The sequence below is a fragment of the Aphelocoma coerulescens genome, chromosome 2 (assembly GCF_041296385.1).
Source record: "Aphelocoma coerulescens isolate FSJ_1873_10779 chromosome 2, UR_Acoe_1.0, whole genome shotgun sequence".
Taxonomy (NCBI): Eukaryota; Metazoa; Chordata; class Aves; order Passeriformes; family Corvidae; genus Aphelocoma; species Aphelocoma coerulescens.
The window spans coordinates 119,014,800-119,032,489 of record NC_091015.1 but is presented as its reverse complement, the minus strand read 5'-3'; the positions used below and the strand labels follow the sequence as shown (position 1 = coordinate 119,032,489).

The following is a 17,690-nucleotide window of genomic DNA, read 5'->3' as shown; positions in this document are numbered from 1 at the left end:
AAGAAACTATGTATTAAATAGAAGTTTAACTTCCCCACACTTAATTTAAAATTTCTTTTTAGCTCTATCTCCCATGCACAAGTTTAAAGCTACCTACAGCATACACTAACATCCATTCTATATTTCAACTTTATACCTTAGCATAAAAACCAAAAGTTCTCCTTCTGTACCAATTCACAAGGTACAAAGAGAAGCAAAATACAATAAGGAGAAATATTATACTAAGAATAGGATGCTCTCTGAAACACACTCTACTTTGACTTGTGGAAAACACAGCCAAACTGCCATGGAAGATAAAATGCTGAGAAAATCTAAGCTTTTTGACAAAAATTGCTATCTTTCTTATAATATTTATCCAATATTCAGACATTTAAAATAGAATGTATTTGTTTTCATATGAAAAATTAAAAACTTTGGAATGTTCTGCTCAGCACAATTTGTGGATTTTTTCTTGGACATTTATCTCCCTATTATTTATAAAAGTCAGACGTCAAGAAACAAGAGGTATTGCTCTGAAAATGAAATTGGTTCCAAATACCTACTTGACATCAACTGGAAAAAATACTGTAGAAATCCACTTCAGTTTATTGTGGCACCCATGCACTTAACACATGCATTTATATTATTATCCTCAACAAGGAAGAGGTATGTGAACTTTATCAATACTTGCATCCTTAGCATGTTTTTAATTTTGAGAATTTTAGATATGCACACAAATGCATACACATTTATATACGCATATGAATACATGTCTAACTTTTATAAAATAATACAGAAATTACATAATATATCTATATATTTGAGTATAAGGGGAATTTAGTGCACTGTATTAATATAATGCACCACATCCTGAAGCCACAAAAGCTCCAGTTTAGGTGGAGCGGGGAAGCTTAGATGAGGAAAGATAGGTCCTTAAGTAAGATTTCAAGCAAATGTATTGTTTGTCACCCACAGCAGCAACAAGCTAAAGATCAGGAAGCTATTTTAAACAGTGTTTTAAATAGCTTTGTGCTTAGTGCATTTAACAGATAATAATAATTAATAATAGCCATTGTTGTATATCAGATTAGAAAAACAAAGTGGTAAATATAAAGACTTCGGTTTCATTCAGAAACAGGCAAGTGGCAGAACTACAAAACCAGCAATGAAACAAACGAGTACCACTGAAGGCTCAAGGAATATAAAACTCAACTATTAAGTGAATCAAACTATTATGACAATTTTTGGCCGGGGGGAGAAATCAAAATAGATTTATTTTGGTTTCATTTTCAATCATTTCTTCCCAGGATGATGGGTAAAATATCTAATTGCTGCAAGCATTAGATATTTTAGATGAAACTATTACTTCTGTGATGGGAAACAAAATTCTTTTTCTGCATGCTTGAGCAGTGCTCAGACGGAACTGCAACCAAAAAAGAATATTAAATATCTGTTTTAGATTCAAGTGAAACCCCACGTATAGGGAGAACCCACATAGCATTCAAATCACTAAAACTGGAACATTTTCCTATACTTCCAATAAAAACTTTTGTAAAGGAGAGAGGATTCTGATTAAAACTGCACTATAGCTCACATTCTACCAACCACTGAACTGACTCAGTCTGAACTACAACTTGGATCTCTCCACCAAAGGAATGGTCTGTCACTCCTAAACCATTCACCCACCGAAAAATCTCCAGCACATGCCTATGAAGAACATTTTTTCCCCATACACTTTCCCTGCATCTTATATTGAGATTATGGTCACACAAACCAACTACCACAAGAGCTAAGGAAAAGCATTGCAGGGAAAAAAACTAACAAAAAATACCCCACCTAGATAACTGAGACACGAAGCAGTGCTCCTTGCTAAAGCTGTTATGTAAGTATGAAGAATCCACATAACAGGAAGAAGTTACCAAGTCAGACTTGAAAGAATTGTCTTCTGAATGCCAAAAGAAACTCCCTTCACTTGGTCCTTGACATGTTCTCTTAAAGACCTTTTATGAGTACTGTAGAAAATGGTAAACACATTTATTCATCCTATCAACACTTCCAACCACTAATTTTACCTCATGAAATGATTCCATTCCACAGACATAGATAAATAATTATGTTTACTTTTTAACTATCAGTCTTGATAGCTATGTTCTAAGAGACTAACCTAGATTTTAATCCCATATACTAATATGGGCAGAATTTATACAAATTTACAGCCTTATTTGCCCAACTTCTCCCAACTGAAAAGCTGAATTTAGTAGTAAAGAAGCAAACACATACATTTCTTCTTGTATGTAAACTATACTGAATACTCTACCCCAAGATAAAGTATTACTGAAGTCTTGTTAGCATGAGAGCTTTGAAAAAGAACATTTATCCACAATGTAATAAAGAATCAGCAACACAACCTTTCTTTAAAGTTCTATCTATGCAGTAGTTTTCAAAAGCTATCTTAACTGAAAATTGAATGTACACATATGGAATGCAGCTAGTATAAAACAAACTATGCCTTAAAATGAACTTCTTCAGTTGAACTGCTATATCAAAGCGGAAAACCAAAATTCCTTCTAGATATACTTCTATGAAAATATAATTAACAGTTTCATATACTGAAAAATATAATCTAATGCAACAATCCTGAGAGTGCCTTGTAACTGTATGGTTTACTTAATGATTATCCAGAAATAAGTATTTCTAAAAAATTCAAATCCCTTTACCAATTCCAGTAGTCAAGAGGGGAAACAGAGCAGTATTTACTATTTTTATCCTATTTCAAGATTCCATCTTCAAGACCTTACTTATTAACTTATTTATCAAAACTTTAATTGGCAATGACAGGAAATTTCTCAGGAATTTGGAGTTACCTGAATACAGCATTAAACTGAGCAGACTCCCAGCTTCATTCTAGTAAGGGCTTCCAAGCATTAGAAAGATGCATTGCTAAGCAACATCGACGTTTAAGAAATACAACTGCATGCAGATTTAAGGGTCTTCTGAAAGAATACCATAGTTCTACCCTCACATGCACTTGTTTTCCTTTTACATAGGATAAAAAAAAAATCTTTAAAAAGAAATCTGTACCTAGGGTTTCCTCTTAGTGCAGCGTGGTGAAGAGCATTAAACCCATTGTTGTTGGTGATAGTAACATCTGCTCCAGCTTCTAACAGTACAGCAAGAATATCATCACGCTTTTTACTTATTGCATCATGAAGTGGAGTGTCTCCTTCAGAATCCTAAAACCAGAAACAGTTTACATCAATTTTTGCATGCATCCACATTAAAAAGATGCTAAAATATCACTAAGAGAACTGACTACACAAACACAAAACAGCTCTTCCAGACCTGGGAGTGTTGCTATACTGCAGAGTTCAGAGCAAGCTGCTTCTCATATTGCTCCAGTTCTGCAAATGCTTCAGTGGGAAGCCCTACCCTGGGCTCCGCAATTGTACACTCACACTACCTGCCAGAACTGTGCTCTGCATCCCATAGTACTGAAGACACTGGGGTAGATAGTGACTTCTCCATGCCTCTTATCCAGATGGAGCTGATGGCCAAATTACAATTTATGAGTAACAGGACGGCAACAAAAACTAACACTGACAGAGAGAAGACTAGTCAGGCAGAAGGAGGCATGGAATTTTGAGTAATAAATGCTAAGTTTAAGCCAGCAATTAACCATGTAAAAGACAATACTAAAATGACAGTGTGAAATAAAAGCATAGGCAAATCAAAATAAAATGCAATCCAAGGACTAAACACAGGCATATCTGTTGTTTCAACTGAAGCAGACCATTTTCCATGAAGCAAAAGCCAATGTCATAAAGTAATACTAAACTTTTAACTTGTTATGGCTAATACAAGATTATATTACACAAGGTACAGGATAATACTTGACTGCATAATTGAACAGGCAAAGAATTTATATTTTTAGCTTGATGTTTTATGTTTCAAATATCCCAAACAAGGAAAAAGTACTTTTTACTCCTAGAAAAGGGCTTTGTACATATTCAAGGACTCAAATGGCTGGACTGAAGAGGAATGCCCTAGACTAACAGCGAGAAAACACATCCATTTAAGCTTAGTTGCAGCTACATAGGCAAAAATCACTAGATTTATGTTCCAGTAAAATTCTTGCACCATATAAGTCAGGAAGTCTTTTGTCACCAACACTGACTCAACTGCTAGCTGACTAACACAGAAACTGAACATTTTAGCAGTACACTAGTACGAAAACAGATTTCTAGAGTGAGAATCAAAACCTGCCAAACAAAAAGTGCCAGAATATGGAAACACTTGAACCAGTGTGAAGCAATTAGCTAGAACGAAATCATGTAGCTTTTATATGGTTTAATTGATCATATTTCCTGAATTTCCTGTTTACAAACTAACATATGTTTCTGTTTACACAGGGAAGTTGCTGCAGTAGTAGAGTGCTGGCCAGTTAAATTCCAGTCATGCCTCAGTCTTACTCCCCTGTGCTCTCATTGACCAAATCAATCACCTACTCACATTTGCACATCACAGCTCCTCAGCACACACGCTGAATCTCTAAGTTCATTCTTTTCAACAGCAATTATATTTTTCCAGATGGAGCGTCATAGCACCATTCTACTGACTTTTTCAACTGAAGCAGAATTCTGTAATTTAAACTCAGGCAAATCCACTTTGGCTACCCATACGTTCCTATGTGACTTACAGTCACCCTTTACTGGTCTCAGCACATCAGATTCCTTATTATATCTACTGTTCAACAAATACTAAACAGGATCTGGATGGACATAACAGCTCAACCTCAGCAAGATCAAGACAGAACCTTAAGAGTCAGGCAGAAGGAGATAAATGAACAATCAGTGTGCTCACTAATTTCAAAAAAGTTTTTGCTCATCTTCTTTTACGTGGATATACAGCTTCCAAAAAATCTGATTACTGACATGGCAAAACAAGGAGGCAAGGTGTTATTACTGCATATCTTGATTTGCCCAGGCCACTACAGCTTTGTCTTTCTGATGCAAATCTCTTCAAATTTACCCATTCTCATTTGTTTTACTAATGAGGAGCATGCAGCTGCATTCAGCAGTGCGGATGGATACCTCCTTATCTGACAGCACATTTCCACTCTACCTTCTTAACAGGACTTATGTTGCTGCTTCCATCACCTTCATTACAGCTGAAATTCCCTGTGAAATTATAGTACTTGAGATCCTACGCACGAGGACTTTCTAGATAAAAAGCTGAATATTTGAAAGTGAATCTGACTAAATAGTTCTATCAATGATAGGTCAACTTTAAGAAAAAAATTAAAAGTTTCTTTTAACAAAACATTCCACAGTATCATCAGCCTGCTAAACTGTAGCTTGCAGAAGGAGCAAACAGTTGTGGGTTCAATATATGAGTAATTAATCTGGAGGGAAGGTTAACAATTAGAAATAACTACAGTCTGTGAAAATACCAATTAATATCAACTGTCTAGAGTAAACCAGGTGTCAGTCTAGCTGTCAAGAAACAAACAGACTTAAATAGCATTTTTGTTACAGCTGATCACAAGTTGGGGTAAAAGTTGGGAGAGACAACTTTACGGTGTCTGTTTCTTTCAATCCCATTTTCCATAAATTTTTATCACCTCCATGCAGCAAATCATAGAGTTCAGTAGGCTGAGAAGTGAACCTACTTTAAAATTTACTTTACCTGGAGACTGGGATGGCAGCCAAAGTCCAGTAAAGTCTTGACAACCTGCAGGTGACCTTTGTTGACAGCAATATGGAGTGGAGTCTGCCTGCGCTTGTTGCGAGCGTTCAAATCTGCGCTGCCTCGGTGCAAAACCTCGATCACAGCACCCTCGTCACCGAAGGCTGCATGATGGACGGCCCTGTCTCCATCCTTGTCCTAAAGGAGGAACATTCACTTCACCCAGTGTATTTCACATTTCCTTTGCATTTAAATAAGATTAATTTCAACTAACAACTGTACATATTTGATGTAAGAAGAAAAATTAAACTACCATAATACCATTAAAATACCTAATTAAATAATTGCTCAAACAGCAGCAATAGAGGATGAAGAATCAGTTCATATATAAACACACATCTTCTACAACATAAGATACTCTACAGCATGTACAACTATTGCCCTGAATCTTTGTGTGATGTGTTCCTCAAACTCAAATGGATTTATTTGGGTTTCTACTACAAAACAACCACTGTCAAGAAAAAACTCAAAATAAAAAAACCAAAAAACCCACAAAAAAAATCTAATGCCCAAACAGTATTACACTTAATATCCCAGGGTAGTTCTTCCTGTAACCTGGGAAGCCTTACAGATTCCAAATCATAATGCAAGACATGAGTATTTCTTTGTTCATACAATTAGGTTAGTATTTATAAGGATTTATTATGTGTCTTAGTTTTCACTTAATAAACATTTTCCAAAGGAGATTTGTGATTGATGATGACATTAAGTAGAAGTTCTGATTCTGTGATGATGATTCACAACATTAAAACTCTGATTCAGTTTGTTTCAGTTTCACCCAAATTGAGAATTAAAGTATGAAAGTAAAATTTGTCAGTTTAGGCTATTTTAACATTCATAAAAGTTGACTGTACAGCATGAATCATTTTAAAATATCAATCAAGTGATTTCAGCATTAATGTCAGTATACAAAAGATAAACGTAAAATGGAAGTTATACATGATGAAATAACTTCCATAAGCTAGTTTCTGAGTATTTGTGCATAGTTTCATATAACCATCCATTTGTAGGATTCAATTTTGAAAAAAAAGAAACACTGAAAATTATAAAATAAAACCCATGACTTATCAAGGGCTCACTGGCACTCCTGAGTTAGCTTAGTTTCTCATCCATTTGCTTCTTCAGCAACATCTCTCAAAAGTATTTATTATATAAAACCCATTTCTAATATATTTTACACTGATGCAAAAATTAATAGCTCTTAGCATAAACTGTATTTGCACAATGAGACTAGTTACAGCATTTAAAATGGTGGAAGAAGACTTATTGCCCTAAGTTTCAAATGTACCTTTTTGAAAATATGGATATGGTTTTCAAATGGTCAGGGCACTAAATAGCAGTTTCAACAGCTTTTGAAAAGATACTTTTATTCCTTCCAAATCAACTCATTCTACCAAGTTGCCTTCTCAGATCTCAGGACTCCTTCTCAGGCTCATCTAACATGAACAAACAGTCAAAAGAAGCCAAAGCTTGCCCATTTGGAAGGGGAAAGGATCAGAAAGGGGAACTTCTCTATATTTTTCATCTGGGTATAAGGATCATTATAAGGCAAACCTTATCAACAGTATGCCAGTAGTCCTAAACTGCTACAAGACTTGTATTTACAGAGCACTTGGTTTCACAGATGCACGGTAATTTGTCTTTTCATATTTGCAGTCTGCAAAGTACACCAAGATATTTATGAATGAACCCCATATAATTATTGAATGGTTTAGTTTAAACATATTTAAATCTTGAGACACAACCCCCTGATTTTATTACATCTTAATGTTTGAATTCCTACTTTAATGAGCAGAGGTCCAAGATCAACAAAACAAATAATCTCAGGAGCTAAATCCTACCCAGTAGCAATAATTCATCTAGAAAAAGCTAGCATCTAGTAAGTCATCTGTCCTAAGACTTATATTTAGATATAAATCTCAATAGTAAAAGCACTACATTTCTATACATGCCAACAGTACAATATTGTCAGTACTGTCAATATCATAACTTACAACCAGTAATTTCTGCAGCCTAGAAAGTTACATATTTTTACTATGTAATATCTGTATCAGGCTTTTTGAGCTATGTCAATAACAAACTGTTTTCTGACTGAACAGAGGCCACTTGTACTCTACATTAAGACATCAGAGAAAAACACAGGAGACAACGAGGGCATCCCCAGAAAATGTCATCATGAACATATATAACATATATAAATGTAAAAATATCCAACTTAGCTATAATGCAAGGAAAGTAAGGATTTTTATCTTCTGCTTCCATACCACAGACCACAATGGTGAAGTAAATGGACTAAATTTTTGCTCTCTGCTTAATGGGATGGCTCTGCTGGATCTTTGCATTTTATAAACAATTATGTTTATAAACATTATAAGTATACAAAAATATTTATAAACAGCTTACATTTTTTAAAGCCTGAAAACTGTAACTACTAATCTAATAATATTATCAGAATTATTAATATTGTAATAACCAAGGCAATTATATAATTAAGTGGGAATAACACATTCACTTAAGCAACACAGTTATGTGAAAAAGGCTTTAAAACTCAAATAAAATCCCTGACAATTGTTTTTCTGCTAGTGTGATGGTGCTTCTGAAGCCTGAGCAAACATGAAACTCTTCACAATTCTAGTGCTAGCAGATTACCAGGTGTATTGTCTTCCAACTGTTTAAGTAGTGCTTCTACCTACCTCTTTAATGCTTCTAACCCTTTCTTCAGTCCACTACTTGATTAACATGGCAGCTCTGAACACCACAGTACAGATGAAAAGCAGTTTAGTCTAATTTTAACAGTATATGCTTTGTACTGCAGTGAAAGCACTACTTCTAAAATGAAGTTACTTCACAGAAATCAGACCACAGCAAGTATGTATTGCATCAATCTAAGCCATCTTTAGAATTTAGCAGGAAATCTTTATAAATTAATGGTGTATCTGTAAATATTAAAATAATGTTGGTTCCAAGAATTACATTGCTTCATTAACGTTTTAATATTCTATAACTTCTGTATATCAAATACAATATAATGCTAGATGCCAAAGCATGTGAAGTTATTTTTCTGTTATGCCAACAACTGGGTGCACAATTAGTTTCTCAGCATTCCACAAGGCTTCAATTTTTATTCTTAATAAATCAAATTTGACAGATTCTTTTTGTGAATCACAAAATGAGAAATGGTTGCAATATCAGTGCATTCTGTGTAAATAATTGAGTAAAAATCAACTCAAAATGCAAGTATCACAGTATGCTGATAGAGAATTCTCACAAACAATTATTCTAAAAAGCCTAAACAAGATAAACCCTTCCATTTTCGGTGAGGTTAAGAAAAAATGCACTGAAAATCTGGAAGCAGAGCTGGCAGTTCCTACCCAAAGATACTGCTATTACTTTCTGCTTAAACTTGCTTTAGTTAAGAATTGAAAGATTTCTCCTAACTGAACACTGTATAAGAAGCATGGCAAGCATCTGAAGTCGGAGATGCAGCATCTGACAACATCTTTTTCCCTCAATGCCACAGGCAGAGGTCCTATTGCATTCTATTGTTGAAATGAAACAAAGGAAAGAAAGAAGGGCCTTCAACACATACTGGTTTACATAGCTCTATTATGTTAGTATTGTATTTCATTTAAGAAGAAGTGTTAAAGAATTAGATATTGACCCTTTATAATACTGTTAGTAGGAGTCTAATTTGGGCACACAATCACAATATTAAAAGCAGTTTTTCATTCTCTGACATTTAAAAAGAAGGCAAGTCAAGTAGAATTGTCATGCATGTAACTAAGTTTAAGGACACATGAAGCGTATCTTGAAATTTTTAGGTTACCTCTGCTTCTACATCCACGTTCTGTTTCAGAAGCAACTTCAAAATGTCGACATGGCCATTCTGGCTTGCAGCTTGCATAGCTGTGTGTCCAGCACATTGCCCATTCACCTGGAACACCAACACTTGGAGGTGAGTTGCAAGACACACACGCACGTACCTGTGAGGCTGTTTAGCAGGAGAAAACTTAAAGCAACAGCACACATATCACAGAATCAAATTAACAATTCTTAGCTGCCTTCCTGGCACAGATAGGTGATCTCCTACATCTTCTCTATTTCATTTCTATAGTATTAGCTAGATTGAAGGAGAGAAAAAGAAATGGATTTATAACAAACATTAAGACATCCAAATCAGTGCTCAGAACTGAAGTTCAGACTCTTAACTGTGAGCATTACTACTGCTGTAGTGAGAAAAACTGTGACTTTAAAACATGTTCCTGAAATGAAGTCCTATGATTATTAAGCATTTTCTTTTAGACTTTTCAGTATTAGGTAATTAGACAAGTTGGTAAAAGGAATCTGAACGAGAACAGATTAGATGATTTACCGCATGAGTTAATAAAACTAAACAAAAACAACAACAACCATAAAATCTATCCTCCTTCCTTCTATCCCCCTTGAAACACAAGAATTTGAAGACCCTTCAGTAATTCTGAACATTTGGGTCTCTGCACCAACTCTGGCAGCCAGAGGTTGAAAAGTATTTTAATTCATGGCAGACAAAAGAATACAAAATCTGTCCAGCACGAAAGTATGTACAGCTCTATGTTCACACAGCCCACACATTTCATAGGACAACAAATGGGAGAAAAGACACTGGAACTAACTGTACTACTTCTAAGAAGGCACACTACTGACTGGCAAGGAGTATTCAGAACAGCTGCACTTCCTTTAGCACTACAGGTCCCCAAAAGACGTACTCCCAAAACAAAACACTCACATCTACATCTGGCCTCTTTAGCAAGTCTTCCACTTTAGCAACGTCTCCATTGGCAGCAGCTTTAACCAACTCTTCATTGAGATCTCCAGATTCTTGGGTTTCAAATAATTTTTTCAATAGCTGGGACAATCTCTCTGTAATTATTAAACAAAAGACAACTAAGATTACAACTCTAATTACACAGGAACAGAAAAAAACCTGGCTACATTTCTGGTGTTTCTAAGGCCATGTACATACTAATACACAAACCACCATAAAATGGCAGCTGTAAAATATTACTGAGTTCAAAGTAAGAGCTACACCCCAGTACCCTTTAGACAGGGCAGACTGCCACATTAGACACTTCAAAACAAAGACAACTGAACCATGAATAGCTTTTCTCCCACAAAAGCATGAAGACAACTTGCTATAAGAGACTTTCTAACATCGGGTATAGCCTGTCTTCTGCGATTCGAAACACTGAGTTGTATTACTCTTCTAGATAGTTTTATGGCCACTGTGACTTAGTTCTTTATTGAGAAAACTCACTGCATAGATGCCTCCTTAGGAAAAAAATCCAGAAAACTATGTAGGAAGGTTTATTGGCATTAAAGCAAATATTTGAAGAGGAAAAAACAACTAGCTATGACTTAAAAAAGGAAAAACTCTAGTTTCAATTGATCTGTGAAACTGCCAACAGAACATAAAACACATTGGACAGTCTTTCTGCCTTGTTATTATATGAATGACAGCATGTTCAACAAAACTGAAGCGTGATTACATAGACACCAAAAAAATCCCACTGTAATTACTCAGAGGATGTCTGACTAAATTTTAAGACAGAAATTTTGAAGAAATAAATATCCTGAGTAACAACCTGCAACAGATCCCTTACTTATACTTGCTATCTTAAACCACCTATTAAACAAGGAGGCTGCTTGTTACTGCCAGTAACATTCTCTTCGTGCCTTAGTCCCTATTTCAAACTAATGTCCCTTCCAATCATTTTGAAGTCCTTAGACTGGACCTCCAAAGACACACCTGCACTGTGACCAAACAGCAGCACCTGACCAATATAACAACATCTCCATATTGACTGCAAGCTTTTTTTCCTATCTTTCTCAAGTACAACTTCAATTAACTAAACTCCAAGTCTATCACTAACCTTGCATACAAACAATGTATTAGTACCTAATAACAACTTTTTAATTAATACAATTACTTGTCATACATGTATTACTGGTTATTCTTCAAACTTACCACCAGATGCATTACTTATAGCAGATCCTGCTGATGCCACCTTTGAGACAGCTGCTGGATTATAGGTCCAAGATGTCCCACAAACCTCTACCTTTAAGTCACTGTCTGAATAGATCTGCTGAACCCGACCAACTTTACCTAAAGTCTGAATTAAAAAAAAATCAAATGCAAATAATATTAAAAATAAAATATTTAGAAATCAGATTGTTTTATATAAATTTTATGAAGTCCATTGTTTAGCAGTACAGTCACTGCTACCTTTAGATAGGTTTCATTAGGCTAAGCAGACTGCTACACCTGAGCAAATATTACACTGTGTTTCATGAAATACACTTCAACTTGGAAGAAAATCCCTTTTAGACTCCCACAGCCTCCAGGTATATTACCAACCATAACCAGAAATACTGTACAAGCTTTACCATTCTATGAATGCAAACGCACAGCTACTCACGGGAAGCATTGCCTCAGCCCACTCTCCATGGCCTCTCTGGAGAAGCTTGATTCGCTCCAGGTCGTAACATACTTGAACAAGGTCACCCACTTGGAATTGAGAGGTACCTCCTTCTGCACCTTGAGCAGCATCTCCACTTCGGACAACGTTGGCCTTGGTGAGAACAGCTGGATTAAATGTCCACCTAAACAATGAATCATTTAAAGTAGATTTTAAACATACAAAGTGAAATATATGTTTAAAAACTATCTGTTGGACAAGTTTCTGCTTGTATGCCTACAAACTTTCTGTGATTAGCTACTATGGATACTATATTTATTGTTACGCATTTTTTGTCCATAAACTTGCCTGTGGCTCATTAATTCATTAATTGTGGCTCATTAATTAACTTCAAGGATAATCTTCACAGATACACATTTGTAAGGCAATTAAGAAATATCCTGCCTAAGGGGAAGCAAGCTGACACCAATGTAAAACTACTGAAAGTAGCTATACAGTTGATTTATTTTTCTGAGAATAGGAAATAACTGGTTGAAAAGCAGGAGATCCAAGCTGTCTCACAAAGGACTGAACTGTCAGGAAACAACACGGGAGAACACAGAATTTTGGCCCCTCCCCCAAGGTCAAAAGATGCAACATTAAGTTATAAAAGTACTCTTCAACTAAATGGATGTCCCAGATAGACCTCAAATTTCAATAAAACTATCCTATTGGTACTATAAATTTTACTGATTTAGAGGCATTTAGCTATTTAGTCAGGGAGGAAACCACAAGACACAGCAGCTCCTGTCACTGACTCTGCTGACGACTATGAGAAGAAAAGCGACTTGCATCTCTTTAGCTGGGAAAACAGCTTTGTTCTTCATTACTTTGCAATATTAACAAACAATATCTTGAGGGAAATCCTGAATGAATAATGTACTGTTAATTCTTTCTGGACAAACTGAACAGGTCAAGCTCCATATACAATTGAAATTATATTCCATTCACTGCTACTTTTTAAAGGTAAGCCAAATACTTGAGAGCAAGAGAACAGAAAACATGTGGCCATATCAGATTCAAACCCAGCTGGCACAGCTGGGTTTGAATCTTGTTAACATGGATGCAGCTAAGCAAGATTCAAACCTGAACTTCTTGCAAGGAGTGGTTTTAGCTTCCCTAATGCCACCTATTCTCGGTCTGTATTTACATAAACTAACATTCCTTTGAATAATATAAGGTTAGATATGGATCACGCCAAGGTGACTCCAGTTTAGACAAGATCTCCCCAAAGTTTGTCACCTGTCTTCTTAACCTATTCTCCTGAAACCCCACAAGGAATTGCTATTACCTTTCCTCTTGAAACCATGGGATAGATAATTTGTAATTAAAAAAGAAGTTACTGCTTAAAACACTACATTTTGCAAATAAGATAGCCCAGAACATAATTTCTTATTTTGAACTCAAATTTTCACCAAGTCAGAGGGGCAGCAAACTTCCTTTTTCCACTAAAGCATCCTCCAAGACAAGTCCTCATAACACATCTAGAAGGAAATCTTAACAGACACAAACGGAGAAGAGAAAGCTTCTGGCACCAAGTAATCACAAGCACTGAAGGCAAGGGAAGTTTGTTAGAAGCAACAATGAAGGCTATCTAACAAACCTGTTGCCACTTGGATATTGTACTACAATGTCATGGTCCTCATCGATGCCACAAACTGTTCCGGTTGTTGTTAAAGTTTCAAACATGCCATCAGTCCACCCTCCATGGCCATGCTGCAAAGACTGCACAATTTCCAAGTCGAGGTCAATGTTTACAAGGTCACCTATTTGCAGCCCACCAGGGTTTCTGTTACCATTTTGCTCACCTGAAAGAGAGTAAGGAAAAAAAGTTTACATCACCATACTAACTTTCCAGGCAATTTAAAGAACAGACGTTAATTTCTAAGTCTCACAGAATTGTTAAGGCTACAAAAGACCTTTGAGATTTTCAAATCCAACCACCAACCCAGCACCACTACCACCACACTCACCATTGAACCACGTTCCAAGTACCCTATCCACATCTTTTTCAACACTTCCAGAGATGGTGACTCCACACCAGTCTCCGTAAATGTAATGGCCAACAGGTAAAAAAACTTCTGAAACTCTGCCAATGGAATTGCGTGTTTCTTGTTGAGTTTTCAAGGCAAATAGCAATGATGCTGGCAAATGCTAAATATTTGTGACTAGCTCCACTATGGGCTCTAACTGGGATCTTAAAAGGTATCATATGGTGTTAGACATCTAGATATAAAAAAGCTCTGGTGTCAATGAAACAAAAGTGCTTGTTGGTCATACCTCAAGCATTTGCGCAAGGAGTTTGATTAAGACTTGTAAACAGAAAATTATCATCACTTTAGAAAAACCAGCATTATCTGCTAAGGTTTTTTAAGCATGTAAGTAGAGTAAGAAATTCAAGAAGAAAAGCAAAACTTACTGTAGTATACAGTTATATGACCCAGTGTTTTGCCAAGGAAATGCACATTAATAATTAGTACATTTGTGCCCAATGATCTACAACCTTTATCCCAACTTGCCCATATTTCAAAAAACCGAAACACTTGTCAACCATTTTTATACTCTGTAGATGTCTACAGCACAACTAAGACACTAAGAAGAATGAGTCAGTGCAACAGCTGATACAGAAAATCTGAACCAGGATGTCACAACATACACCAGAGTATTACTACAAAATAACAGGCTACAGCATATGTTCAAGTGACTCTTGTTTTGGCCATGTACACATGCTGCTTCACTGAACATGGACGACTATTCAAGCCACTTTTATAAGAGTGCACAGCTATGTTTGGCTTTTTAGAAATACAGTGCACAGGACAAGCAACACAATTTATAACTTAATGAACACTTAAAAGCTCTCTTGCCATCTCCTTGGCACACTAATACCAAATACAATTTAGAAAAGTATGACAATTTATCATTAGTGCATAGAAATGTTACTATTTACATTTCACTAGTAAGGACAGTCCTTTTAGAAGACATTTAAAAAGAAAAGAGAAATCCAGAGTGAGTATAATTAATACAAACCAACATTAATTTACTTCACCTTCAACTTACCTAGCACAGGACAATGGTCTCTGTAGAAAGAGCCTCCTTTTGCATCTTGAACACATTTTAGGTCAGACTACAGAGAGAGATTGAGACAACTTTAGTCCTCAGTGACCAAGTCTCCAGGTCAGTGAAACTAGAACTGAAATATTCAATTAAGAAAGGCTGAAAGTTATGTGTACAAAGAACATGTCCTGTGATGCACACAATCTCAAATACTTTCCAATCAGCCTTGACATTCTCAAGACTCTAATAACCTTTACTAATATAGGAGGCTATAAAGGATGAGACAGTTTTAGTTCAAAGACGGGAATTAAAATAACACAAAGCACCTTTGCATTGTTCTATGAAGTTATTTTTCCTTTTAAAAAAGAATTCTGTGAACACAAGCAAGGAAACATTTAATGCATGCCAGTGCTGCCCACTTCCCAACACTTTTTGACAGATCCATGTTTAACTTGGAGAAAACCTGTCACTCAAATTCTATAAAATAAAACTTTTCAACTAAGAATATGCAGAAGGCTATTACTTCAAAAAAACCAACAAAACACTACACTGAGGTAAATATGTTCTTTTTAAAGAGAGAAGTTCTAAAGCTCATCCTCCATAAAATTGTTTCATATTATGAGAAAGAGAATTTTTAAGTGTGGTAACCAACTCCTATTCATAAAGCCAGAGGATTTTCTATAAGTCTCCTTTCCTTTACGTTTTTGCCCTGTGTAATGCTTAACTCCAAATGACTACCATCTGCCATTGTTCTTTATGAAACAATGCTCACTAAACAAAGGGCATTTTTGTGTGCACAGTAAGTTGGGAAGGAGATTGGAAACTGCAAAATGTGTCAGAATATTCTATGGCATGGGGGAGGAAGTAGGGGACAGGTGGTGGTAATGACATAATTAACCATAACTAAACAAATACTTGACAATTCTTTTACCCATGCCTAAGATTTACTGACAGACTGTCCTCCTGCAGAAAGATTAAAATGAAAACTCTGAAGTCTTCCAAACCATCAAGGCTCTGATGAGCACAATACCACCCTTGGCAAGTGTTAAGCAGCCAGAAACAATACAAAATTCAGTGTATGTCCTGATCTACAAAGAATGTAACGCCACTTTAGAAAAACGATGAAGACAGCCAGAGGAAAATAATGAGATTTAGCCGCTCTTCAAATCCCCTGAGAAACCAGAGAAAGAGCTTGCTCAGTGCAGCAGCAGAAGGCTTGTGACAGGATGCTGCCACCCGGTGGGCAGGTGCTGGATTTAGCTCGGCTGCAGACAAAGGGGCTGCGCGGACCATCCCAGATGGCAAACTCATTCATTCCCCGGGAACGAGGGAGACTGAATGTGCCCGGGAGCACTGCGTCTCACCCACTGAATACAAGCCCTCCGTGTCAGGCAACAACCAGCTGTCTGTGAAGGAGACAAGGAGGGGTGCACATGCAAGAGCTGCTGTCACATTCTTCAGAACACTAAGAATAGAGTGCAGGAGGGTCCAAAAATTTCTCCTCCCTGCCAGGCAAAATCAGGGTGAAAGATCGCTTGTGTTACAGTAAGTGTTAATGCACTGAGCAGACTGATGGCTAAAACCTAGCAGAACAAACAAAATGTTCATTAAAAGGCTAATTACTATTTTGCAGCTGACATTACTAGGAAGCTCATTACAGTCTCTTAAACTTTATAGAAACAAAACCAAACCCAGAAACCTGTACTTGTATTTTATCCTGCCTGTACTGTGCCCTGCACACAGTTTATTTCTGGAGTATAATGATATGCTTGGTTGAAAAACTAAGTGGTAGTTTGGTGTCCAACCTCAGCTTCACAACTGTCTTCCTTTCACTTACATGATGTAGTCAATGTTATATTGCTAAAGAATAAAACAAGAGTCTGATCTAACTATTGCAGAAAAGCAAGGGAACATTCTTTTTATTTCTCTTTTCCCAGAAGCTTTAAACGGAAAAATGGAGGACCCAAACCACACAGAAAGATAAGACACTGACAGATATTAAGGCAGTACAAAACAAACATATACAGCATATAAGCAGAGTTCCTTTGGCAATTTGGCAAACAGCACTACTAAGAAAAGTATTATCAACATGATAAAGGCTTGCAAATGCCTTAAAATATAACCAAACCCAAACAAGATTCTGGAGTTTTAAGACAAAAAACTGCATTTAGCTGTATTTCAGTACCACAAAAGCTGGATAAGCAACTACAGTTTTCCTTCTAGCATGCAGCTGTTACACTAATCAGAAAAGGAAAATAAGCACTCTCCTGCTCAAGTAGTTTAAGTACAAAATCAGGGATGTTGGTAAGCTCCTGGTCACCCTACTCTGAGGACTCACGGCAAGAGGCCCCCCTAGTGCACATGGAGCAAAACCATACAGGGACGGAGCCTGGATGCACCAGGCTTTGCACTTCAGAA

At 36.4% G+C, this 17,690-nt stretch overlaps 1 protein-coding gene across 3 annotated transcripts in view; it reads right to left on the bottom strand.

Moving 5' to 3' along the window:
* Positions 1–17,690, bottom strand: part of MIB1 (MIB E3 ubiquitin protein ligase 1) — a 72,152-nt gene that overhangs the window by 35,050 nt on the left and 19,412 nt on the right. For all 3 annotated transcript variants that reach the window (XM_069004599.1, XM_069004601.1, XM_069004598.1), the window contains exons 5-12: positions 15,276–15,342; positions 13,822–14,026; positions 12,180–12,363; positions 11,729–11,873; positions 10,490–10,623; positions 9,551–9,658; positions 5,665–5,862; positions 3,061–3,212 (exon numbers count right to left, since the gene is read on the bottom strand). In XM_069004599.1, coding sequence (XP_068860700.1) covers positions 3,061–3,212; positions 5,665–5,862; positions 9,551–9,658; positions 10,490–10,623; positions 11,729–11,873; positions 12,180–12,363; positions 13,822–14,026; positions 15,276–15,342 — 1,193 coding nt within the window. The remainder of the gene's footprint in view (positions 1–3,060; positions 3,213–5,664; positions 5,863–9,550; positions 9,659–10,489; positions 10,624–11,728; positions 11,874–12,179; positions 12,364–13,821; positions 14,027–15,275; positions 15,343–17,690) is intronic.